This window comes from Lissotriton vulgaris, chromosome 1_1, assembly GCF_964263255.1.
Source record: "Lissotriton vulgaris chromosome 1_1, aLisVul1.2, whole genome shotgun sequence".
Classification (NCBI taxonomy): Eukaryota; Metazoa; Chordata; class Amphibia; order Caudata; family Salamandridae; genus Lissotriton; species Lissotriton vulgaris.
This window is the reverse complement of record NC_141685.1, coordinates 1,096,502,936-1,096,528,478: the sequence shown is the minus strand read 5'-3', so window position 1 is coordinate 1,096,528,478 and position 25,543 is coordinate 1,096,502,936. Positions and strand designations below refer to the sequence as shown.

General features: G+C 43.1%; 1 protein-coding gene across 1 annotated transcript in view; it reads right to left on the bottom strand.

The window, feature by feature from the left end:
• Window positions 1–25,543, bottom strand: part of PHF5A (PHD finger protein 5A) — a 68,055-nt gene that overhangs the window by 3,553 nt on the left and 38,959 nt on the right. The window contains exon 3 of the mRNA XM_086963513.1: window positions 23,110–23,276. Within this exon, the coding sequence (XP_086819639.1) occupies window positions 23,110–23,276 (167 nt within the window). The remainder of the gene's footprint in view (window positions 1–23,109; window positions 23,277–25,543) is intronic.

Here is a 25,543-nt window from a genome sequence, read left to right as displayed (position 1 = left end):
ATGCATAGCTACAGCAACAAGCATCGGAAAAGCCAATAGGTTTCGGCTACGCAAGATCTATGGGTTTTGTCAATGTTTTATTAGACCTGTTGCACAGAAGCACATGCTTAAAGGGAAAAAAGTGCTATGACACAGCCAACATTGACCACGTCATATCGCTTTTATTTCTCTTTAAGCCATGTTGCATAGCAGCCCGTGCTTCTACGCAGTATATTTGAAAAAATGCATTGATCAAGCCAAATAGCTCTTGGTATGCGAGTAACATTTGGATTACTTTAATGCTTTTGTGGCAGACAGAGGGGTTCATAACAGGGGGAAACAGCTTTTACCATGCAAGCCATTACCACCTACATGCTTTTACCACACAAGGTAAGAGTAATTAAAGTAATATATATATATATATATATATATATATATATATATATATATATATATATATATATATATCCTCAGTTTGTGACTAGATTTGTTAAGTATATGACAAGTGCTGAGATGCCCCTCTCAAAGCCTGACTATATGGTTCTTTTTTTTTTTTTTAAACCTTTATTGTAGCATTCAATAAAATACAAGCCTGGGCCTACAACCGCGGGGGCCGGCCGCTAGATAAATTAAAACCATTGATACTACAGTACTACACAGCTCATCAGCCGATAACCCAGAGGTTCGGCAGCGATTCAGGACAAAACTGGTATAAGAATGCACAACTAAGTTCCAGAATGAGTCAGAGGTTTCGTTTTATATTATATGAGAGAGGATCAGGTGCCATACAATCAAACCAGATAATGCGGGGGACAGGGTAAGAAACAGGATAGACCAGAGGTCTTCAAACTTTGATGCCGAGACCCCCTTGTAAAACCTTTTTAGGGGTAAGGACCCCCTTCTGACAAAAGTTTCTAGAAACTGGTACTCCTCATCATCATCTTTTGACAAACATAAATGCGCCTGTTAGACCTCATCACATCCATCCATCCATCATTCATCCACCCACACTTTCACACATCCATCCATCCTTTCATCCTTCCATCCATCCATCCATCCATCCTTCATCCATCCATCCACCCTTTCATCTTTCCATCCATACATCCATGCTTTACCCATCCACCCTTCCATCCATCCACCCATCATTCATCCACCCACCTTTTCACACATCCATCCATCATTCATCCATGCAACCTTTTATCCATCCATACATCCATCCATCCACCCTTTCATCCTCCCATCCATACATGCATCCTTAATTCATCCACCCTTTCATCCATACATCCATCCACCCACCCTTTCATCCATCCACCCACCCATCATTCATCCTCCCACCTTTTCACACATCCATCCATGCATCATTCATCCATGCAACCTTTTATCCATCCATACATCCATCCATCGGTCCACCCTTTCATCCTTACATCCATACATCTATCCTTCATCCATCTATTCTTCATCCATCCACCCTTTCATCCTTACATCAATACATCCATCCTTTCATCCTTCCATTCATACATCCATCCTTTACCCATCCACCCTTCCATCCATCCACCCATCATTCATCCACCCACATTTTTACACATCCATCCATCATTCATCCATGCAACCTTTTATCCATCCATACATCCATCCACCCTTTCATCCTCCCATCCATACATGCATCCTTAATTCATCCACCCTTTCATCCATACATCCATCCATCCACCCACCCTTTCATCCATCCACCCACCCATCATTCATCCTCCCACCTTTTCACACATCCATCCATGCATCATTCATCCATGCAACCTTTTATCCATCCATACATCCATCCATCAGTCGACCCTTTCATCCTTACATCTATACATCTATCCTTCATCCATCTATTCTTCACCCATCCACCCTTTTATCCTTACATCAATACATCCATCCTTTCATCCTTCCATTCATACATCCATCCTTTACCCATCCACCCTTCCATCCATCCACCCATCATTCATCCACCCACATTTTTACACATCCATCCATCATTCATCCATGCAACCTTTTATCCATCCATACATCCATCCTTTCATACTCCCATTCACACATCTATCCATCATCCATCCACCCTTTCATCCATCCACCCACCCTTTCATCCATCCATCCACCCATCATTTATCCCCTCACCTTTTCACACATCCATCCATGTATCATTTATCCATGCAATCTTTTATCCATCCATCATCCATCCACACTTTCATCCATCCACCCACCCACCCTTTCATCCATCCATCCAACCCATCATTCATCCCCTCACCTTTTCACACATCCATCCATGCATCATTCATCCATTCAACCTTTTATCCATCCATACATCCTTCATCCGTCCACCCTTTCATCCTTCCTTCCATCCACCCTTTCATCCTTCCTTCCATCCACCCTTTCATTCATCCATCCATCCATCCTTCATCCGTCCACCCTTTCATCCTTACATCCATACATCTATCCTTCATCCATCTATCCTTCACCCATCCAACCTTTCATCCTTACATCCATACATCCATCCTTCATCCATCCACCCTTTCATCCATCCATCCTTCATCCATCCACCCTTTCATCCTTCCATCCATACATCCATCCTTTACCCATTTACCCTTCCATCCATCCACCCATCATTCATCCACCCACCTTTTCACACATCCATCCATGCAACCTTTTATCCATCCATACATCCTTCATCCAGCTACCCTTTCATCCTTTCATCCATCCACCCTTTCATCCTTTCATCCATCCACCCTTTCATCCACCCATTCATCCATCCTTCATCCTTACATCCATCCATCCACCCATCATTCATTCACCCACCTTTTCTGTGCCTTTCTCATGGGGGAGGGGAGGGGGGTCAGTATCTCTCTGCGTGTTTTTCCTTCTTTCCCGATCATGGGAGGGCATCTCTGTGCCTCCCTGCTGGGGGCGGGGGATGTGTCACGGAACCCACAGCTCGAGGCGCGCAATATCCATTGACCTTAAAGGGCAGGCTACACTACAGCCTGCTCCCCCAGCCCCCCTCCCCCACTTCCCCCAGCTCTAAACGGCTTCAGGGACACACACACACAGCCACACCCGAGTACTTGACAAGTCTTTTACTTGTTAATGAGGCTTCGATGTTTTTCACACCTCGGTGTGAATTAGGCCTCGCCGTGAGCACCCTCATCAGCCCAAGCCAGGGACAGAATCTGCGACCCCCTTCAAAGGACCCCACGACCCCCCTGGGGGTCGCGCCCCACAGATTGAAGACCTCTGGGATAGACCTATAATAACCACTGTGATAGAGAATAGGCGCCAAAGCATACAGATCGATGCAAAGGAACACACAATATACATTCCATGTTGCGCCAATTCTCGGAGCCTACCCACCCGGAAATCGGATATCATAAAAGCATGAGCACTAGATACAAGCATACGAAAAAAGTCCGAATGATTCGTAGCTATACTGATCCTTAAGAAAGAAAGAGAAGTAAAAGAAAGGCCATAGAAAATAAAAAAGGCAAAATAAAAAAAAAAAACGTCCAGCCCCCCACCCTGCACCCCTGCAGATGGCTACAGCCTAACCCAACTAGCAGCGTGCCTGTCGCCCCCAATAACTAAAACCCTAAAGGAAGGAAAAAGAATGGAGGAGGGCATATACATTTGGGCTCCCAGCCCCTTTAGACCCCCCGCCAGATACAGCCACCCACTATCACTGAAAGAACACTTATGACAACACTGTAGAAGAAAGTAGAGGGTACCGGAAAACACCGCCCAGCCTCTTAAAGCAAACCGTTGCAGGTCGAACACTTGTGAAAGCCACTCCAACCCTTCCCGACCTAGTCAAACTTAACCTTGGCCCTTCCGAACAAGAACATGGACCCCCCCCCCCCCCCCCCCCAATCGAGACCCAAAGGCACACAAAGAGGTAATAAAGGAGAAAAGAGTCATCAAAAATCAATCCATGGCGACTCGCAGGCAGTGGGTCCACGGGAACTTTAGACGCTGAAGATCTCTCCCTCATGGATGAACAGTCCCAATGTATCCTGCACAGGAGTCGTAGAGTCACCAAGAAAGGAGAAGATGACCACAAAGTGAAAGGAAAGTCACAGACAGAAGTCTCCGGGAGGGGAACGCCTTTTGATATCTCCAGAGCCGATAGTGGTGGAAGGTTCAGGGATACCATGACATCCTCGGGAACACCGTCCCCCAGGGCACCATCCGATGGTTCCAATGCTTGTTTCCTCACGGGGCTCTCGCACGGAGTCAAAATGGCCACGGTTTGAATGGCTGCAGATTCCGGTTTCAACCGTAAGGCCGGTTCCGGTTCTACCAGGAGCATCTCAGATAGGCGCGAGTCCAATTTGCTCAACAAGATGTCCACCTGTGAGCGAAACGCCCAAATTTCCGCCAGTACCGACCTCAGCGATGGCTCATGCATCGCCCGATCCACGGTCTCATGCCCAACACCAATCCCAATCACCTCCCCGGGTGAATCCGGCATCCCCGGGGGGACAAACAGGATTGCGAACGTGCAGATGCGGAGGGTGACTGGTCCTTGCTCGCAGCCACGGTCCACACCATTAAGGCCGCAGGCCAGAGGCCCCGAATCACAAACCTCGGCGGCCCCAATACCGGGTCCGCGGGACGGGGACCCCCACTCACAGCCAGCAATAAGCAGAATCACTCCTCCATCGATAATGAGCAATAGAGATGATCGCCACCAAATTCGGGCCCAAACAAAGCCCCCACTCTGGTTGACCGGACCCAGCCTGGTTCTTCTGGCCGATGTTGTTGCACTGCAGCCCGGCTGTGAAAGTACTCGAGGCCCCGGCTTCACCGCTGGAGCAGGACGCAGACTTCAACACGACAGAACTTCATCCAACAAGCCGATAAAAGTTTCCGGATTTCACCATAAGAGTGCGGAACAGTTCATGCACACAGAGACCAGGCGTAAAGTCAGGATAACGTACAGGATATCGCGGCGGACTACGGAGGTCGGCGGAGCCGGGAGCCTAAGCAGCCATCTGGTTTGCTGACGTAGCTCCTCCTATGGTTCTTTTTAAATTATTGTGGTTTTAGATGTCAGGCTCGTTTAAAAACAGGTTTGCAATTATTTAACGTCACTGTTGCACTTTAACAGAAGTATTTTTATCTCAATTATCAAATCTAAACGTTGATTGCACTTTGCCAAACTGGTTTGGACTCGGATTTTTGCTGCTTATTTTGAGTGTGTTTTGGATGGTTTTAAGCAACCAAAATATAAACGGATTAACTTCATCCAAACGTAGCCCAACACATCTTCCACCTAAGAGGCAACCCCTGGTTGATCTCTTGGCCACTTGGGCAACGTTCTCTGCCCGATATACTGTGCCTTCCAGTATCCACTGTGGTAGCAGTGGGAGACATGTTTCACTTGAGCTGGAACTTTCCCTTTCTCTATGCATTTCCTCCCATACCCTTGGTTCCACGGGTCCTGCGGAAGATCTGCCTAGATAAGCTCGAGTCATCTTAAATGCCCTGGAATTGCAGAGGTGTGAGGTATGTGGACCTGATGCACCTCTTTATGTGTCCCCCCCCATCAGTCTCCCTCACGTGATAGGCCACCTCTCACAGTCGCTGGGGCAGCTTCTGGCCCCAACCACTAGAGCCTCCATCTTCATGCCTGTAGATTGAGCAGGATAACCTGAATGCCTTGTGGATGTTCTCTTATGAACCCCAAGACACTCTACCAAAACAGTGTACTCTGTGAGATGCAATAGGTTTGTGAAGCGGTTTATAGCCAATTCAGAAGATCCTCTTCAGGCCCGCTTATTTGATATTCTTCATTTCACTCTTTGTTGGCTAAACATGACCATCCAGCATGCACAGTTAAACAAGTCTACTTCCGATTCAGTTAGTGCGACAGAAGTTTTCACGTCCCTTCTCAACGTTACGATCGCTCATAGGCAGCGTGGTGGAATTATTGTTTCTCAGGCCCAACCGGTTGGTGAAGCTCTCTCGAGATTTTATCGTTTCCTGAGACCACAAGCTGGCGGTGTAGATCTACCAATACTTTGAAATTGCAAGCGATCCAGGTCCATTGGGATCTTTTTCATTTATTGCATGTGGCTGTCAACAATTGCTTCCCCACCCAAGTCCCGATGAAGACCCGCCTCTGACGCTTAATTAGCTGCGCGTCCACCCAGGGTCGAGACGTTGTAGTCATGCTAGTCCATGCAGCTTCCCTGACCCTACTCTGAAGACATATTGGGCCTAGGATTCATGCGAAAAAGAACGAACAGATCAACATAATTGTTATTTGTCTGTATTTTATGTGTATAGCACTTTCTTCACCAATCACCACAAGTCACCTTGTTTGCACTTTATTCACGTTAATCGCTGGATATTTTATTACCTTATCGACAGGCAGATTAATTAACATGTAAATACCATATTCATACAATACAATTGTCATTTTGGAAAAACTATTTTAAGTTTGTGGTGTGTTCTATTTGTCCTTATTTGGTTCTAGAAAAGTGCAATTCAACCATCTTTGTCGAATCTTGCATTAAGCCTGTAATTTGTGAATTATAAGTCTATGACATATTAGCTACACTGAACTAAGGAATTGCCACACCCCGACAATCACTTCAAAGCGATCGGTTTAGCGTGTGAAGGAGAGGGTGACAGATCTGTGTGTGAAAAGACCTGCGGAGTTTGTTAGGGGACATAGTAGGACAGATTTGTGCATGAAGAGCAAGCTCGGTGTGCATGGATAGGCTGAGAAAAGAGGCGAACTGCATAAGGGTCAGGAAACAGGCTCTGTGTATGAAGAGACGGGTGCATCAACCCTGCAGCAATTCTCGGTGTGCGTGTGCAGTTCAGCAATCTTGTCCAACCATACGCAAAAATGTCAAGCCATCTGCTCTGCGCACGTGTACATAGCCTCACACATTTTCTATTGACTTCTACGCTGAGAGTCCGCACTTGCGAATAGCAGTTTCCGGCATGTCACAAGGAACTGCATGTCCCGGAAGGCAGTGCGCACAGCACTTAACAGAGCAGCTGGGGCAGATTGAGGGCTTGAAAGCAGCAGCAGTGGGAGCTTATGAAACAAGCCTGCGAGTGGTGCGCGCGCTTGCGAGCAGTAGGCCATCTGTTTTCAATTATCGTGCCCGCGTCTGGTCACGATAATTGGAAACAGATGGCACCCGTGCGCATAACCGCACTGGTTAGGCCACACAAGCCCGTGCAGCTTGTGAAAAGTGGTGTTCAGCTGCAAGAGGCCCTCTCCTTAGAGCAGCGCATGCGTGCTGTGCCAAGGATCGACCTAAAAATGAGGTGCTCCTCTACTTCCTTAAACCCTTCTGTCTTGTGTTATGGAGAGGGAGTCCATTTTTTAACCCTCTCCCACACCTCCACATTGCCAAAGGACAAAGCAGAAAACTCTTAAATCCCTTCACCTTGCCTGGACCAAGGATTTCGGATTTGGGTATTTCGTACACACCTCCCATGCCCAACAATTAACAAGGGGTAGATTGTTAAACCGCTTGTCTTCACCACTCTCAAGTGTAAAAGGACATATATTGTAAAAAAAAAATTTTTTTAAACACCACGTCATTCCCAAAGGTAGGACACGTTGTATTTTTTAAACACTCTCTGCAATAATGAGGATTAATGAAATGTAGAAAGAAAGCATGGGTCCTCTTTACAGTCCCTGTGCAGTTGTGCCATTTGTAAAAACATCAGGCCCAATGTCAACTCATCAGGTCCCTGCCGCCTGTCAGATCCTGGAAGATAGGATAAGTCACTCCTTGCCTTATTCGCAATAGTGAACTTTGTGCTGGAGTAGTTTAGAACCGCTGCTCCTCCATAGCCTGATTTGCTTTGCGACTCGTAATGGGGAGTATTCTTTGGCATACAATGTTGGCTCTAGGAATGTATGACAGTGGGCACATAATAGTCTGCAGGGCAAATAGTTTTTTTGTTAATTTTTTTTAAGCTTCATTTATTAGTATTTACACAATTCCAAACATGTTCTCAAAACAGTAAAGGGCTAATACAACATGTTCACTCTTGAATGCCAACGCTTGCTTTACGAGGACTTAGAGAACAGTCATTTACACGTATACTTTACCAACATATCAGAAATAAAAACTACAAATGCACTTGTACGTTGATAATACAGGCAGAAATATTCTGTTAGTTGCAACAGCCAAGTATTTTCACTCATATCAAATTTATGTACATAAACGTTGTCTAAAGTGAGAAACAAATGTCTTAGTCTAGAGGTGGGTGGAAGTAGTGTAGTATATGTGACGAATAAAACAGTTAATTTACATAATGTTGTAGGTTGCCCCAAAAAAAAAAAGACATCTTGCAGCCTTTTCCTGGCAAGTTTGTCACATAACTCACTTTTCTTTCTCTGACTGCAAAGTTAGAAGAATGTGTATACACCAATCCCCCATGTTTAAATAAACAACAAAAAAAGTAGTACGTTGTTAGAAGATATAGCCTAATATCAGACCTCTGTATTTGAAGCGCAGTAAATGCGACAAGATAAATACAGAATTTAAAGGCATCTTTATTTATTGCTAGGACTTTTTATTAAAAAAAGAGGAAAATGTAATACATTGGATTATTAATCAGGGTAGGTGGCAGTGATTAATTTAGGTAGTTCCCTCAGATAGGGTATTCCTCCTCCACAGAGCAGGCACTATGTTTGTTCCCAGGTGACAGATCTAGATCAGACAGGGATGAGATGAGGGATGTCTTAAAGTGGAGCAACGGCTACAAGAGAACACTCAGGATTTAAGACTTTGCACCTGTACCTACAAACAACAAGGTAGAATTGGATTGGTTCGAGTGAATTCTGAGCCCAGTCCCACCAAGAGATGATTGGCAAGCTGTGAAGATGGTTTGACTTGATTTTGGAACTTGGTATCAAGGAGGACATGATGGGGAGCTGTAGGAGAACTGAGATACCCAGCCTTTTATGGAAATAATGGAAAACGTATAGTGACAGACCGATGGGAAGTGGCCCAATTCTGATGTATGTTAACAAGGGAGGACTTGTCATGAAGGTTTCTTTAAGTATCAAGTTGTTGTATGATAGTTCATATCTCCATTTCTTATTTCCGTTTTTTCTGTATGTTGTCACATGAAAATTGACCATGTTAATACAGACCTAATGTATGCTTTTTTGATAACCATGTATTTTTTTTTAAGACAGTTGGAGAATACTCAGGCCTCGAAAAATCAGAAAATCTTTACCAGACCTGCAGGCCTAAATACTTGAATAATCTGCTTAACCCACCTGTAATGAGCTTGACCCATAAACTAATCTCCAATTGTGTGATCCTAGGCAAAAAAATCACATTCTTTTTCTTCTTCATTATGACATGCAAGAGCACCTTAAAATATGTGAGTTCAGCAAGTCTGGCACAAACTTTCCCACGGACATGCAGTTTTACTAGTAAAACTACACAGCGTACAAATGATAATGTGCTGACAACAGGTTTCAGCAAAAATATGTAATATTCGCACATTACCAAGTAACATATTCTGATTTAGGTTGATCCTAAAAAAATCTTTTTTCCATATCACTTCAGACTTAGAAAAAAGTAATTTTCTAATTACTGAAATAGATTTTGAAATATTTGTACATATCAATTACAAGTTATTTAAATATTGTGTGCCTGCCCGGTTGTCAAAAACAGTTACAATTAGAAATCTAACTTTGGTGCCCAAGACAGGAAAGCAAATACCAATCTCCCTGATAAAGTATGCAGCAACTATAAGAAGACATTAGCTGACATTTGACCTCCGTCTTTGAATGAACAGCAAGCATGACGAAATAAACAAAATTTAAAGGCGTCGTATTGCTCATTCACTTTCTTAAAGAACAGAAGACCTGTTCTTCCCAGCTGAAGCGCTCTCGCCAGAAGTGGTCAGTAAGCCTCAAAAATAGCTCAACTAGATAAAAACTCAGTCGCCAAAGCGATTGGGTGAGTAGATTTCGAGGCCCGATACTCCCAGGCAAGAAAAAAAAAATGGGTTTTCACTTTTGATGCTCTAGGGCTCACTTATGCTCAACATATAGGTTTGAACTTGACATTATTAAAAAGAAAACGATTTCTAATAAGTCAGGCTATAAAGGCAGACCTGAAGCCATGCTTTCTTTGCCAAACTAGTAGATGGCACAAGTGTTGCAGTCCACAGGTGAAATTTAATTTCCATGTCACTGGTGTAGTTTCATCATCATATACAATGGATTTATAGGAGACTGCGAAGTCCCAATCAGAGATCAGATATTTTTTTACAGGTCACAGTGTTTAACCTGGGCACTAGACAGCAGTGCCACAATGTCGAATTAAAAAAAATAAAAATGAAAATGGGTACGACCACGCCAAAAAAAAAAAAAGTGTTCTTTTCTCACAGGACCCAAGGAAGTCAAATAACTTCCAGGATGTTGGTAGGAGTAAACATATCAGGTGGGGCAGTATCACCATCTTCATTATAGTGACACAACCTGCGGGGGGAAGCCTGACTCAACGCTCAGCTCTCTGTCAGTTAGCCTGGAATGCTATATAGGCACCATCGAAGACCCTCAACACCTAACAAAGCACCTTAAAGCCCAGATTTCTCACAGAGTCTTCCATTCACCAAATCAGAAAATCCAAAGGACATTGTACCGTCTGTGAGAAGGGGGAAAAGACTGACCTCTGGGTCTTCGACATGCAACAGAACATCATTTGCATATAGAAAAAAGTTGTTATACAACAGTGAGTGATGTCATATGTGAGGTCATATTCTTAGAGATTAGTATCCCGGCAAACTTATTCTTCCATCAATAGTTCACACTCATTCATCCATACATGTATGTATGTATATATATATATATATATATATATATATATATATATATATATATATATATATCAGGAAAAACAAGGTATGGTTTTACTTTTTACATCATTTAATTTCTGTTTATATAACGTGTTGAAAATACACAGAACACTATTTTCATTCACTCATTTGATCAAGGTATATAGGACACTGAGTGCAACACTACTATTTATTCTTTTGACACTTTATATAGGTCAAAAATGCGAGAAGGATCACTTCTGCTTTTTTAAAAGCATCTCATACCATAGTCATTCATTCACATGCTCGTCATACAAACTTCATTTGCCCCATGGTATACAAACAAACCTCATTCCCTCTATTTCATAAAAATAGTGATCAATAACAAGTTTCAAAGCATGTCTACAAAATTCACACCAAATTCTATAATTTCTGGACATTTATTATTTTTATTAGTTTGGTGAATCCACTAAAAATGAATACCAATATTCCACACTATTTTCTAAAATGTTCTTTATACATCTATTAATCTAATTCCTTAGTGCATTATTTTCTTTGTTGTGCCTTTTAGAATCTAATCAACACGCTTTTTGGTGATTAAAAAAAACACTGTCTTCTTCAAGATTACACCCAAAAAAACAACAACAAAAAACTGTATCTCTCATACCTACAAAGTAATGACAGAAACCTTACTAAGCATCACATATACTTTGACCCAACTGCTGCAATTTACCACACCAGGTGCTTAAGTGCCACCAAGGGTTACTCTTCTCAGTTCACAAACCTTCACCAACTGTTGTTGCACACACTAACACTTTATAACCCACAGGATTACCAGCCATAACCCAGGTGCCTATTGTCTTTAATCGCATGCCACACTTTTCCCTCATAACCCATTTATGTCCCATACTGGGGCATATCACCTTGCTTTCCCTGCGAGGCGGAGACAAAACATTAACCTAACCTCACAGGTAGGCCGACCAGATTACGGCACCAAATAGAAATGAACTCCAACCAAATTGGAGAAGAGGAATGGGTGCCAATAAACAAAATGTGTGTGCTCTGAGGACACATCCTGCTAGTTATGATTTTCCAAATGTTGGTTGACCCCTCAGAGGTATAACACAGAGTACAATGACATTTGGAAAATCATAATGGAGCAGGAAGTCTCATCAGAGCATATGTAATTTTTTTTACCAAGGAGTTTGGTTGGAACCTATTCCTCTTCATCAATATGGTTGGAGTTCATGTCTATTTGCTGCTGTAATCTAGCTGAAAGGATGACTTACCAGCGAGAGTAGGGAGATGTGTTCCATCTCCACCTCGCAGGGAAAACAAGATGATATGACACAGCATTGGACATAAAATAGGTTATGAGGGAGAAGTGTGGATTGTGACTAAAGACAATAGGCACCCGACATGATGGCTGGTACTCCTGTGGGATATAAGGTGTTGGTGTTTCCATCAATAACTGGTGAAGGTATGTGGATTGAGGAGTGTACCATGTGGTGGCACAAACACCTGGTGTAGTAAATTGCAACAATTGGGTCATAATACATGTGTGGCTCATTAAGGATTCCGTTATTACTTTATAGGCCTGAGAGGTACAAAGGGGTCTTGTTTTGTGGCAATCCAGAATAAGGAGGTGTTGGTCGCCGAAATGCATTTGGATTTAACCCCTTCGCTGCTCATGACGAGCTCAGCTCATCATGAGGCACGGTTGAGCTGTGCTCATGGCAAGCTGAGCTCGTCATGAACAATGGGAAAATATCATTTTCAGCACAGGAGGAAAATATCACTAGCAGCCAAGGTGTTAATATAAATAGCCACAACAAAGAAGATAACGCACTATGGAATGGGATTAATAGATGTATAAAGAAAATTTAAGAAAATAGTGTGGAATATTGGTATTCTCTTTGAGTGGATGTACAAAGCAAAGAGATCTAAGGAATGAACAGAAATGATAGAATTTCATGTAATTTTTCAAGACCGGTCTTGAAATTTGTTATTGATCACTATTTTTAGTTAATCAAAAGGTATGAGGTATGTGTGTGATCTTAGGGACAAATTAAGTTTGTATGAGAAGCATGTGGATGAATGAATATGGTAGATGTTTTAAATAAAGTAAAATAAAATTTTTAAAAACACACACACAGAAGTGATACTTCTCGCATTTTCAACCAAAATAAAGTGTATAAAGGATCAAAAGTGGATTGATGTGTACAGTGTCCTATTTACATTGTTATAATGAAGGTTTTGATACAAAAGTGTCTAATGTTTTTTCAATACATTGTATAAACAAATGAAAATATAAAAATAAAGTAAAAAGTAAAACAATATTTGGTTTACGGGTCGCAATTATATTGATATGGATGAATGAGAGATTGCGAACTATGGAAGGAAGAATACAATTGCAGGGAGTGGGGGACTAATCTCTGATAACAGTTTTTGCCCTGCCCTAGGAACCATATTTGGAAAGGAGAAGGTTCTGTTCTGCTATCTATAATATGGGAGGCCATAAACAGTGGTGCTAACTAGAACTGCTTAATTTTTCTCTAGTTTTTTAAAATTAAAATGTGTGGGTAGTAGGGTGTGGGCGCCCTCTTATTTCAGACCCCTCGCTCAGATGACTGGTGTGCGTAGTAGGCTGCGGGGAGGGACTGGGGTCTCCTTTCAGAGTTCTCGATCAGATGACAGGTGTGCATAGTAGCGTGTGTGGATAGACTGACCTATCCTTGCAGGCCCCTCTCTCAAAATGACAGATGTGCATAGTAGGATGAACGGACGAACTAGCCTCTTCTTTGAGACCTTTATCTCAGATGATGGATGTTCACAGTAGGGTGTGGGGAGGGATTGGCCTCTCCAAGGAGACCGCTATCTTGGATGACCTTTGTGCGTAGTAGGGTGTGGGACCAGGCTTAACTCTACACTCAACTCTTCCCAAGCCAATGGTCGTAAATAGTAGTCTCAGATAAACACAATCTCCAATAAGACTCCATCCTACAGTAACAGGTGTGTATACCAGAATCTATTTTTTTTTTTAAACCCAACACCTACTCCTCCCTATTTTTCACGTTTGTTTTGTGGGATCGTAACATTTAAACAAGTATTTACAATGCAATGGTCTCTGTATTATTAAAAGGTATCACTATTGGCATTGCTCATGACATATATATATATATTCTTTTTAATCATAAATAAATGGCATTGTCATTTACATTGCCAATAGCTTAATCGTTAAATAAATGGCATTGTCATTTATAATGCCAATAGCTTAATCGCTGGCAAATGCATGACCTATTGCATTTACACCCACACAGAGCCACACACACAAAGCCACCGACACACACATACAGAGCCACCCTCACAGATGGATCCATCCACACAGAGCCACCTACAAAAATAGCTATCCACACAGAGCCACACACACACGTAGCCACACACACACACAGAGCCCCCCCACACACACACAGAGCCCCCCCACACACACACAGAGCCCCCCCCACACACACACAGAGCCCCACACACACACACAGAGCCCCACACACACACACACAGAGCCCCCCACACACACACACAGTTCCCCCCACACACACACTGCTTACTGACTATTTTGAAATGATAACCCTGTACAATTAGTTAATCTGTAGAAATTGCTTTTTGGTTACTACATTATTTTATTGCTGTTTGATCGTATGCACTTTTTCAAATTGAACTCTTAATTATTTTAGTCTTAACTTCTTGTATGTGTGTCTAAATTTATGTGTTTTATGTATCGGTTCATAGACCGTAACCAAAATAAAATAAAAAAAAGATAATTACCAAATATAAGAAATGTAATTACAAAATAGGGAGCAATTAATAACAATTGTTCCTAGTTTTAGATCATGAAACAAAATTAAATTACTTCATTTAAAAACATTGCACTATCCTTTTTTTTTTAAATAATAAAGAAAAATAGGAGCTATTGTAACAACACATGTAGGTAACCCAAACATTATGAAAATGTAAATGGTACAATGGCATATGTTAGCCAAAGCAACGTCATATATGGATCCCACAGCCATCTACAGTTGTGAACAGCCTTTATGGAATCCGGTTCTACACCGCTGCCTTTCACATCACTTAGAGCCAATCCATAGAACTCATCTCAGCTGATTGCTGCCTATAGCACACGTGTCATGTTTTGTATGTCTCCTGCTGAGAGCTGGCAGAGTAAACACCAAATTACAAATCTGGTGTTTGATGCTTTGGCGTGGCAATAGTGGGGGGAAAGTTGTTTCTGCTCTGTCGAGTCTCTCTATGAAGAACTAACTTCTCGGCCCTATGGTGCTCAGCAGTAGCTTTCCTTGGGGAGCACAGCGCCAAGTTCACCCTTGGGCCAGGGGGCAGAGCGCAGAGGACAAGTGCACTCTAAATCCATGCACTCGGCTACGACCTTCCGGAACCCTCCCCCCGGATGCTCATGGGGAGCTTTATTGGGGCGCACAGCTTTAAATTAACCACTTAGCGACCTGGGCACGAGCAGCACAGGAACGCTGCCAATCTTCTTAAGGCAAAACTCCTTTACATGGCGACTTTTGGAGCCTCCCTCTCAAAACCCACAGACAAAAGACAAAAAAATGATACATAAAGGAGCCATTTTAACTTACGTGATCTTGGGAGGGCATGTGAGCTATGTATTCGTATTTCTATGGGATTTGCCAGTAAAGAGTGTTTCCACGTTTATGTTGCAAATCATGAAGCAAATAATTTGATGTATGGGCACATATTACCCCAAGTCACACTATGCCTTATTAAAACGACAAAACGTGCAAATAAAAATGCTGTAAAACAAACCTACTGCAGTTATAGTATTCAGATCCGTCGTGTGCAGAGGAACAATAACGCACAATTTACAATCCACCGTACGATAAATGGAAATAAAAAGAATCATAAGAGAAATTGGAAAATACACATAGTTCCCCGCCTTGTGCTTTTTGAGAGGTTCAACGTCTGTTTCGTGGTTCAAAATGCAACTGAAAGAACAAGCGCTCCCTCTTTACAAAACTAGAACAAGAAACAGAGGAGCGCCCTAGCTTTAATGTCCAGGTACCAATGCACCTGAAACTGTGGCCGCGTCTTCATTTTTACCGCCTTAGTTGCATTATTTTTTTGTTCCCTCGGACCTGAAAATTGCATTACCTGTCACTGGTGTCAGAACCTAATATATGAATTCTTCCTTTAGTGAGCCCCATAATAAATATGCATACACACACACACCAGGGTGCAGTTGTAACGTAAACACCTTGTAACGTAAATGCACTTTATAGAGAATGTGTTTTACAGGCTGAGAGTTGAAAGGAGTGTTAGGAAAGGGGTGGAAAGAGGAAAACCGCGGACTATTAAAATGAAATGTGCCCTGACGACAGTAAACTCCCTGCAGTGAGCAATAAACGTGTTATGTACGTGTGCGCGGGTCGTCTTACAATTTACCCTTTCAGGGCAGTGTTACACAGCTGGGTTAATGCGAGCGCCTCGGCCAACGTAGCGCCTCGTACTTATTTTAAACACGGAGCTGCAGGTTTCTGAAATGACTGAAGTGTTTATGTGTAAGAGTAGATGTATCCACTCAAGGTGGTGGTGATCCTTAAAGTGATGGGAAAACACACAGTGTTGTTTAAATCCCCCTCACACACCAACAGGCCCCTTGGTGTCATGCTTCATCATCGGGGCCTTCGCACACCTCTACGGGATGCGGCGTGCTACGACTCGCGAATACGCAGGAGCACTTTGAAGTGGACTATGTGTGGGGGTGTGTGTAGGATCAGAAATGTGAGTGAGGTGAGGTGAAAAAAGTGAAAAGTTAAAAAATACCTGGCACGTGGGAGGAAACATTTTTTTTTATTTAATCCCCGGCTGGTATTATTAAAAGAAGTGCAGGGCGTGGTTAGATAGATACGAGTTAAGGTATCAAAAACCACTAGTATAGTGTCAACATGTTTCGGAGGTCACAGCCTCCTTCTTCAGGACAAGGGTTATGCACTTACCCTCCCCTTACTCACATGCAGAATGTAAAAGTGTATTCAAAAATTAATAAAATTACCACAATGTGTAATATTCCTAACAGTGTTTTTTGTGTTAGCGAATGCAGTTGCGCCCAGTTGGCGAAAGAACCTGCGGAAAGAAATGCATAAGTAAATACATGCAGATGTCACAAGACCCTCATTGGAGGAGAAGAAAAAACCTTATCTGAGTATCACCAGGTCATACCAAAAATAATGGGACCCTGTAGATAAAAGAAAAAGCACACAAGTGGACATGACAATACTGACACACACACATATACAAAACACATAATCACTCTCTGCTTTGATTGAGAAGAGCACATGAAAAGAAAGAGAAAGTCTTACTTAGAGTTCTAAAATATAAGACCTCATGAGCCTAAGCGTATATTGGGGATCCTTCCTTCCTGCTCAGAAAAGACCTAAAAATATGAATGAACGAGGTTCAGTTGGAAACAGGGCACAATATTCAATCTACCAGGCTACAGGGAAATGCTAGTCATTGACACCCATAAACTCACGGTTACTGCATCAGCAATTCGCCTGCCTTCCCTCAACGCGGCTCCGATGAAGTGAGCCTGTGTAGCGTCAGGGTCCTGATATATATACTATCCCTCCTACTAATTAGAGATGGTAAATTGGTTAATTGGGATCGGTGTATGTCCAAATACGGGAAAAACAAACACCGAAGGTCCGGTACTGCGCTCTAACTGAACGTTGATGGCGCACATGCGCACTGCCGCCTGTCAGGTGCGCATGCGCGGACGAAAGGGACGACCGCGCACGCGTGAGGCAGACACGCTACTCATTGTGCCATGAAAGACGCGGAGGAGCATTCTACAGTGCCTAACGCCTTATCGGAAAACGCGTGTATTTACTGGCCTCAGTTCGTAAAACGGGCAAAATCTACATGTTGCAATATTGAGGGACAACCTAAAACATGTTATTAAATAGGTATTCAATTCATACAGTACTGCAGAACGGTGTATAAAATCCAGTAATATCTAAACCCCCGAATTTATACAAAGAGGAAAATAACCTATTATAAATAGGAAACAAAGATAGACACTGACATGGTCAGTATACAGAGTGATGTCAGTTGCAGGGGAAGGAGGCCATGTGTGCCTGGTAAAGCGATTGCAATATAGCCAGATGAACCATATGCATCATAATTCAGGATCCGGACAGTATATTGTATCAGAGACAATTACTATCTCAAAAGGTTCCAAGGGATAGAGTCGTTAAGCCCCACTGTGTCAGTTCCCAGCCTGAACACCCATCGTTGTTCCTTCTCCAAAAGGCCCACTTCTGAGGGTAACTGTTCAATAACAGTCCACTGCAGCTCATTCACACAATGTTGGTGTTCAATAAAGTGGGTAGACATCTTGGTAGTGAGTTTCTTACATCTGATGTTGCTTTTGTGTTCATTTAATCTCACTTTGACAGGTTTTGTTGTCATACCAACATATTCTTTACCACAGGGGCACGTGATTAAATATACAACATTCTTGCTGTTGCAATTTGTGAACACACGTTGCTCCCATTGTGTTCCATTTGAGAAGGTCAAGGTCAAGCTTTTTTTGGTGAGGTGGCAGTTGTTACAATTACCACACGGGTGGTGACCATGTATGCCTTGAAGTCTTGTTTGGTCCTTTTTGGTTGGAGGGGGTCTTGTGTGGACTAGCATGTCTCAAGTTCCTGCCCCTTCTATGTGCAAACAAAGGCTTCTCCAAGGTCAGACCGCTACTCGTCAGAGTGCGCCAATGTTTGTTCACCAGCTTTGTCACCTGGTTGGTAACTGGACTGTATGTGGTGACACATACTGTTCTTTTTTCGGCTTCCTCCCTACGAGGGTTATCCTCCAGGAGGGCCTCTCGGTTGTTGTTCCTTGCCCTTTTTGATGCTTTTCTGATTACAGTTTCAGGGTATTTTCTTTGTCTCAATTTCACACTCAGATCCTCAGCCTGAGATTTAAACTTGGCGATGTCACTGCAGTTTCGTCGAAGACGTAGGAACTGCCCATAGGGAAGGTTCTCCCTCAGATGACGTGGATGAAAACTGACAGGCGGCAGTGCGCATGTGCGCCATCAACGTTCAGTTAGAGCGCAGTACCGGACCTTCGGTGTTTGTTTTTCCCGTATTTGGGCATACACTGATCCCAATTAACCAATTTACCATCTCTAATTAGTAGGAGGGATAGTATATATATCAGGACCCTGACGCTACACAGGCTCACTTCATCGGAGCCGCGTTGAGGGAAGGCAGGCGAATTGCTGATGCAGTAACCGTGAGTTTATGGGTGTCAATGACTAGCATTTCCCTGTAGCCTGGTAGATTGAATATTGTGCCCCGTTTCCAACTGAACCTCGTTCATTCATATTTTTAGGTCTTTTCTGAGCAGGAAGGAAGGATCCCCAATATACGCTTAGGCTCAAGAGGTCTTATATTTTAGAACTCTAAGTAAGACTTTCTCTTTCTTTTCATGTGCTCTTCTCAATCAGAGCAGAGAGTGATTATGTGTTTTGTATATGTGTGTGTGTCAGTATTGTCATGTCCACTTGTGTGCTTTTTCTTTTATCTACAGGGTCCCATTATTTTTGGTATGACCTGGTGATACTCAGATAAGGTTTTCTCTTCTCCTCCAATGAGGGTCTTGTGACATCTGCATGTATTTACTTATGCATTTCTTTCCGCAGGTTCTTTCGCCAACTGGGCGCAACTGCATTCGCTAACACAAAAAACACCGTTAGGAATATTACACATTGTGGTAATTTTATTAATTTTTGAATACACTTTTACATTCTGCATGTGAGTAAGGGGAGGGTAAGTGCATAACCCTTGTCCTGAAGAAGGAGGCTGTGACCTCCGAAACATGTTGACACTATACTAGTGGTTTTTAATACCTTAACTCGTATCTAACCACGCCCTGCACTTCTTTTAATAATACCAGCCGGGGATTAAATTAAAAAAAAAAGTTTCCTCCCACGTGCCAGGTATTTTTTAACTTTTCACTTTTTTCACCTCACCTCACTCACATTTCTGATCCTACACACACCCCCACACATAGTCCACTTCAAAGTGCTCCTGCGTATTCGCGAGTCGTAGCACGCCGCATCCCGTAGAGGGGTGCGAAGGCCCCGATGATGAAGCATGACACCAAGGGGCCTGTTGGTGTGTGAGGGGCATTTAAACAACACTGTGTGTTTTCCCATCACTTTAAGGATCACCACCACCTTGAGTGGATTCCACTTTGTTTATGTATACATTCAGGGAGACTGAATCCACTGACTCTCTCTCTCTCCCCCCTTCTGTTATAATTCGTTAAGAGTAGATGTATACATAATGTACCGCATGTGTAATTTTGGATGGCGATTTGAGGTGTGCAATCTTATAAACGATCAGACACTATACCTCATTACATCATTCATGTATAATGTGTGCATTATTTACTTTATATGACCAACCCATGCTGAACATACAAAGTCTTTTTCTATTTAGAATAAGGTTTGGATAAAAAAATGAATGTGCGGATTTGCTGTGTTGAATACGATAACGTGCTTTATATAGCGCCTTCAATTGTACTTTCCAGCGTACCTAATATAATGGCACTATAGTTTATGCCGGCAAGGGGGGGGGGGGGGGGGGGGGAGAAAGGGGAAAGGGGGTTTGGGGTGATTCTTTCGAGGCTTCGAAATAACAGATGCTATGGGTCCGTGGAGAAAAGAAATGACAGCAGTTCTGCCTATTCCCGTCTGGATCACCGACAAACTCTTTTAATAGGATTCCAAGATGCCCCATTGTGTGTTGGCATCTGGCTGCTGCTGGGACACTCTGTGGCACAATTCACTGGTTTACCCTCTGAATGAGGGTTGTTTCCCAGCTGTCTTCGCTTTATTTCTTTCTACACACCTCCCACTTCTGTATGCGTCTCCTCCTACTGTATTGCAGCAGAGTCCCAGGTCTCCTGAGTGTTTGAAGCCAATCGACATTTGTCAGCCTGTCATCTCTTCTACACCCCGATCCCTCGCCCATCGACTGTGAACGTCCCCCCGCCCCCACCTCTCATTTATTCTATCAGACTATTGATGACCTTGTTCACTTTGTGAGCAGGCAATCCATCGTGTACTCCCGGCTTCTCCACTGTGTGTGATCATGAGCAAGCCATGACTGGGTTCCACTATTTGCCAGCGCAGCCGGAGTCATACGCAGCGCGAGGGCTCTTTGCACTAGAAGGCCTCTTCCACAACAGTGTCTGCATTCATATTGCACACACTTAAACCCAGCTGGTTTACAAACACAACAGCCTTAAATCTGGTTCAACAACTAAGTATTAACAAGACGCGCAAAGACAAGCCATTTCTCCTGTTCTCCTGCCAGAGGCGGCGGCTGTCGGGGAGCGCGGTCTGCGATCCGTCTGCTGTGCATCCCGACCCCGCCCCGGAAACTCGACGTCCACAGGGGAATGAATGCTGGTGTGGCGCGGGTATTGTAATGGAAGGTCAGACCCCCGACGAGCAAAGGATGCGAAAGGAAAACAATACTCGTGCAAACTCCAGTTTGAAATGGGATACGTAGACGACTTTGATGTGGCACAAGCAGAGAAGCTCCAGGTTTCTGTGGGAACGGAGGTGAACTGTGCATTCGAGCAATGCAACTGGCACCGGTCTCCCCGAGGAGCGCTCCACACCACCACGTTTCTCCGAGGCAAAGCAGAAATGCCTCAGAGAAATGCGCCGCCATTTTGCGATTCGGGGGCGTGTTTTTAGCAGTTGAGTGATGGATGACATCACTGATTAAAAACTGCAAAAAAACACGCCCCCGAATCTGCTCAAGCCGGGGCTAGAACCGAGTGACGCCGCTCTCCTCCAATGGCTGGCCTGCATTTACGAGTCCAGCCAATGGAGAAGAGGGGCGGGTTCAAGCCCCCATACTAGACAACATTAAATCTTCGGCTCCGCCCACCACTGCTTACAGCAGTGTGGACGAGGCCTCGACCTAAAAAGGACAATTTAATTTTCTACTCATCATAATACTTATGTCTTAGAAACTTCTTCCTAATAACAAGGGCTACAATATGTATTTCTACTAGAAGAATGCATTGAGAACTCACCGACTCCTTTTGGTATTCGTTATCCCGCGAGATCGTAAATAGTTTATTTTAGTTGCAGCAGTTATGCCTTAGAGACCTCCTCACCACATCTAGGGGGACAGGATGCCTTTCTGCTGCCCAATTATACCCTTTTTTCACTTAATTTCCACAAATTTGCACATTTTCATGGTAAACAATAATGGAGGCCATTTCATTTCTAAAACTCCAACAGACAACCAGAGCATGTGCTCTTGCTAGATTCACAAGCCTTCACGCTTCTGGGAGAGCTTGAAGGCTAATGGGAAAAACGTGCCTCTCGCCCAATCACAGGGCTCCATTTTTAAATTCAAACTCTCGCAAGCCCAATCGTTCAAAAATCTATATATTTATTGCCCCTCAATATCTCAAAAACTACTGAACGGATTTATGCTAAATCACAAAACGCACAATTGGCGGTCCAAGATCTAGCTGCCTGTCGTGTAATTCTATTCAGCAGTTTTTGCTGTAGCCTTGTCTAACTAAAGTAAGTCTATGTAAAATGCAAAGGGATTTTGTTCTTTGGGATCTCACACCCCAACACACTTTTTTCTCGCTCCCTGCTTGATGGGTCACCCCGAAACTTTCCAGAAAGGAACTGCGGTGGATGAACTTTTGGGGGGGGGGGGGGGGGGAGTTGTGTGAAGATTTTTCAAATGGGGCCAAAGTTATTAACAAACCAACAAACGCTCCGTCTATGTAAAAGCAGCCCCATGTAGAACTATCAAGAGGTGACCAACACTAGGAGATATATATATATACACACACACATACCTTTAGCATATGAAAACGTCATGCCCTCTTCATGAATGCCAGGCAATCTATTACAGTTGCACTTTATTTTCCCTCTTCATTCCCAACTTCGACAATGCTGTGAGCCCCAAGAAAGCCACTACTTCAGACCCCTGTTTGTATGCTTTTAGTGCACACTAGAATAGGAAGGAAGAGGCCACAGAGCAGAACTTGGGTTCACTGGAAGAGCTGCATCTGAAAACCAAATCCAAATAGTAAGGGGAGCAGCAGTTCATCAACAGAAATTTGCTTGGGCCCCATTCTGCTGTGACTATGTAGTGACAGGCCAGTGCGCAGACAAGAATGGATGCTGAACAGTTAAGTACTCACATCTTTCTCCTGAATGGTGCATTCCTTACAATAGTATGCATCAGAGACGCCCGGGCCACCACAGATCACACAGCGACCCTGGTAGGAGCCATAATTACACTCATCGCAGATACGAACCAGTGTGCACGGCCGGACGTACGAGTCACAGATCACACATTTACCATCACCTACAAGGAGAGGGAGAAGAAACAACCAATTTATTCCACAACATTATGGGGCAGGACACTGCTACAAGAACTAGAAACAGAAGGAGCAGATAGAGGAAACAGCAAGGAGACTCTGAAACAGCGGAAAAGACTGACAAAGCAAAAAAAAAAATCTATGATAATGAGGGGAAACAAGGGAGCCAGGTACCGGGAAGGCAATAATAAGGGGACTAAAAGGACACAAGAAATAAAAAAATAAATTTTTTAACCAGGAGCAATAATGCAGAGAAGAGTTTAGCCCACCTCAAGTTTCTTAACCTCCCTCTATTGGGACACTGTTTACAGAGGGTTGCTATTTGAAATCCTGTCACAAAGTAGGTAAAACAAGCTTTACCAACAATTTGGCTTGGATTGCAGCAATAAAATGGGGTAAAAGTCAGAACACAGATGGGAGGAGAGACTGGCTACCTACCTGGCTGGTAGTGGCAATTTCTAAGGTGAAAATACAGGTCAATAATAAGTTTTAAAGTAACAACCCTTGTCCCAAAAAGAGGACAACAAAGATGAGTACACAATTACAGCACAAGAAGCACATTTTTGATTAGGAATATCAGGCACCAATACAATTTAAAGGAATATCTGGCTTGACATGGTGCACACAATTTGGCTAGAACATTCGACAACAAGTGGCACGGTCTAGGAGATGAGAGAGTATCAATGTGTAGAAAAGGGGAAAGAATTGTAAATTAAAACACAATAATTTAGACCATTCAGCAGAAAAAAATGGTGCAGGGAGATAAAAAAAATCCCAATCAGACATGTATTCCTTACCAAGCATTTCAAACAATTTATGGTTAGACACTGGCAGTTTCTCTGTTTAGAACAGCAGGATGTTAACAACCACTGGACCGATATCTTGTGGAGGACGAATTACACCAGGCTCCATGCCAAGGAAAGATGGGGGAAAAGTTAAAGCAATATGATTACCCAAGTATGTTAGGTGGATTACAGGTGCAAAATTTTAAAAGACTATGGTATGAGCTCAACTACAGGAGGTCAGAATGGTTTGGGATCAGAGCCGGACTGGCTGTAGGGGGCGCGGGGCAATCCCCCGGTGCGCCGCACAGGTTGTTGGGGGGGTCGGTTTGGGGCCTTTGGGTGCCGTATTTGTTACAGGGTCGTTTTTGCAGCATAGCTGCATAATCGGTCCTGTAACAATCGGTAAAGAGCTCGGCGGCATACACAACCCCCGGAGGGGGAGAGGGGAGGGTGGCGGCCGAGCACTTTGCCAGGGCCGGTTTTGGTTCCCAGTCCGGCCCTGTTTGGGATGAGTGTTCTGCCCAACATTCATGGGATGGAATATATCTTGTGGGTACCGACCTGCTCACTTATCACTAGGTTGTAATACCCAATGTCCTGCAGATAAAGTTTGAAATTAATTTAAGTTTATATTAGTAGTTATTTCTATAACTGTCAATTAGTTGGTCTCTTGTGATTTTGTTCAGGCATGAGCATGTGGTTACAATTCATTTAGCGGAAGTGCTCAACTCACATTTAGGTCATGGAGAAATGTTAATGACATCATATTGGTGTTAAAAGACTATTTATGTTGCAATGAAGCAACCATGGGGAGGATGGGATGCAAAAGGCGCCAGAGGTGGGAGGGCTGACTGTAGAAGGCAGAATAGTGTATAATTTCCTATGTAATTAAATATTTCAATAACTTTTTTCAAAATGGCTAACTTTATAATAAAAAATAAAAAAAATTAAAAAAGAGAAGGTTCCCCCAGTAACAGTTATAATTTGACAACACTTCAAGAGGAGCAGTATAGGTACAGAAGAAAAAAAATTGTACAGGCTCCAACATTCAACCTTTTTTAAAAATTTAATATATGAGGTCTATAAATCTGGACACCTGAAAAAGGGGGGGTGGGATACAAAGAACACAGTGTTCCTAAAGACTCAACGAAGTAAAAACATATGGAAAAAAAGATGTAATTGAAGTAGTACACTTAAGTAAAACAGTTAATTTACAACATACAATCGTGGAACTGCTTTATATCAATGCCAGAGTAGAATAATGTAAAATCGGCTTGTGCCATTTGCCACTGCATGTGGCAGACAAAGGAGACCGTGGTGAACACAAAAGTGCAACATTGACCAACTGTCTGGAAGCAACGGTTCTGTAACATACCTGATGAATAAGAACACAGACATTAATAAGTGCAGCTTTAAGTGTCTTGGAGGTAACTCAGTGTTCCTTTTTGTTACCATCACCCAAATCTAGA